At 37.1% G+C, this 2286-nt stretch overlaps 1 protein-coding gene across 1 annotated transcript in view; it reads left to right on the forward strand.

Moving 5' to 3' along the window:
- The first annotated feature begins 1051 nt into the window (after positions 1 to 1051).
- Positions 1052 to 2286, forward strand: part of LOC106868731 (probable ATP-dependent RNA helicase DDX23) — an 18363-nt gene continuing 17128 nt past the window's right edge. Inside the window, exon 1 of the mRNA XM_014914128.2 lies at positions 1052 to 1633. Within this exon, the coding sequence (XP_014769614.1) occupies positions 1437 to 1633 (197 nt within the window). The 5' untranslated portion in view covers positions 1052 to 1436. The remainder of the gene's footprint in view (positions 1634 to 2286) is intronic.

The raw sequence follows: 2286 nt of genomic DNA on the forward strand, positions 1-2286 counted from the left end.
ATAAAATTACACGCACTGTTGCCTAAATGGAATGATGATGGCTAAAAAGTTTTTAATCATAATTCTGCTGGATCAAGCAGGATTAAGACTAAACAGCAACAAAATGCCATGTTTCAATATCTTTTTTAAACGGTACTCATCGGTCCATTCAAGAGCCAAAATTACTACTGCATCTTAAACATTAACAAAGCAAAACAAATAAAGGTAATTTTTCAGATTAACACCCGCACGATCTTCATTAGGGTGTTAGGATCAGGGTTAGGGTTAGTGTTTAGGGTTAAGGTTAGTGTTTAGGGTTAAGGTTAGGGTTACAGAATTCCCTAACCCAAGCCCTAAAACCCTAACCGTAACCTTAACTCTAACCCTAACCCTAAAACCCTAACTCTGACCCTAACACCCTAATGAAGATCATGCGGGTGTTAATCTGAAGAATTACCCAAATAAACAGGGTTTATGTATTTAACTATGTGTAAGTCGTGTTGCAAACTGTCGAAGTATTTCATTATTTCCATACCAAAATAGTTTTTTTCTTTTTTTTTCCCAGAGATACGTTCATCCCTCTGGTACGACGTGAAAGAGCGAAGGTCGTCAGGCAATGATTATTGTTAATTATTCTTATATTTGAGTTAAGAAAAACAAAAAAGAAAGGGGACTCTATGCGGTCGCTCGACCAATTTGAAAGCTACCACCAGATCTCCCTCTAAGCACACCTTTTTATTTTAAAGAACAACAACGTAACAACACATGGTTAGAACGAAAACTATAAACAATCTGATGGAATCACACCTTTCCATTCTAAATAACAATAACACCGAAAAAATTCTTAAATACATCAGAAACATAGGACAAACAAACTGGCTGCAGCATTGCATCATAAACAGATATTCTTCTGCAACCGCCAAACAAGCCAATACTAGCTAAAACGAAACTATTCTTTATTTCTTTCAGACGTCGACCCAATTAAGGATCGACCTGGGGTTAAACAAGGGTAACAACTAAATTCTCTCCCTTACATTGTGTAACTCTTTTTCAATTTCCCTCCCATTTTTCTCTCTATAACTTATGTCACGTGACTAGTCGCCAAGATGGCAGCTAATTCCATTTCTTTGAATGTTTTTCAATTTATTTCCACAACAAAACACTCATAATTTGGCTGACAATTCAGTTTGACTGCATATCTTAGCCGTACTTTATTCATAGGATTCCATCCGTAATTTATATGTCTCCTCTCTAATTTCCATTTATCAATCAGTTTCACTCCATATTTTTTATCAGACGGAAATATTTCTCTTTCTCAATACATTTTATTTACCAGAAACATAAGGCCCCTATCTCTCTCTCCCTATATATATATTCACACTGTTTTTATGTCACTCTGGGTAAGTTAACTTCGGTCCTGATTCACGCCAAGTATTATTCCATTTCACGTCAGCAGAATGGATGATCACGACAAAAGGGTAGAAAAGCATGTCAACTCTTCTGACAAAGAGGATCTGGGTTTCGATCGCAAGAAAGACAAAACGACTGCCGCGGTTTCCAAGTCTCCGAAACTAGAGCGATCGAAGTCGAAAGATCACGAAAGACGGCATCATAGCAAAGAAAAATCCAAACATCGATCACGAAGTAGAGACAGGTGAGTGAGTTACGGAGCTGTTATGATACGTTGTTGATATCTCAGTTATAAATGATTGCCGTCCTGCGTGGAGTCCTCATGCTCTATATTATTACTTAGCTCCAGGCCAACTCTAAGAAAAGAGACCTATGTGATCAATGCCGTTCCAAATTATGACTACCCCGTATTTTATTTTCAGACAATCATATATCTAAGAGTAGTACGTCCTTCGCTTGTGAAGCCGGTAGATAAAGTTGATTTGAGGGAATTTGGTTGTTATTTCTACCAGGTCGAGCTACTGCATACAAACATTGACCTCAGGGTCCTTTAACTGCATTATAGGCCCCTGGGCAAAGTAATCCACAAGGGTCGATATACATATACAGACACAACATATATAAATTAATAGTAGGCCCTTTGAGTCGTGATAGCCGTCGAACCACTGACCATTGTGTTTGTCTTAAGATTGCACTAATTGGCTTGTAGTTCCTGGTCTTCATATATATATATTTCCTTGAACTGTGGTGTCAATATATATATATATATATAGTTTTAGGGAAAAGAACCAAGGTTCATGAACTCATCGATGAAAATCCACTGTCACATATAGAAAAATTAATAAGTAAAAGCACAATAATAGGGAAAAGAACCATTGTTCTTTTCCCTAAAACTAT

The sequence above is a fragment of the Octopus bimaculoides genome, chromosome 9 (assembly GCF_001194135.2).
Source record: "Octopus bimaculoides isolate UCB-OBI-ISO-001 chromosome 9, ASM119413v2, whole genome shotgun sequence".
In the NCBI taxonomy this organism is placed as follows: domain Eukaryota; kingdom Metazoa; phylum Mollusca; class Cephalopoda; order Octopoda; family Octopodidae; genus Octopus; species Octopus bimaculoides.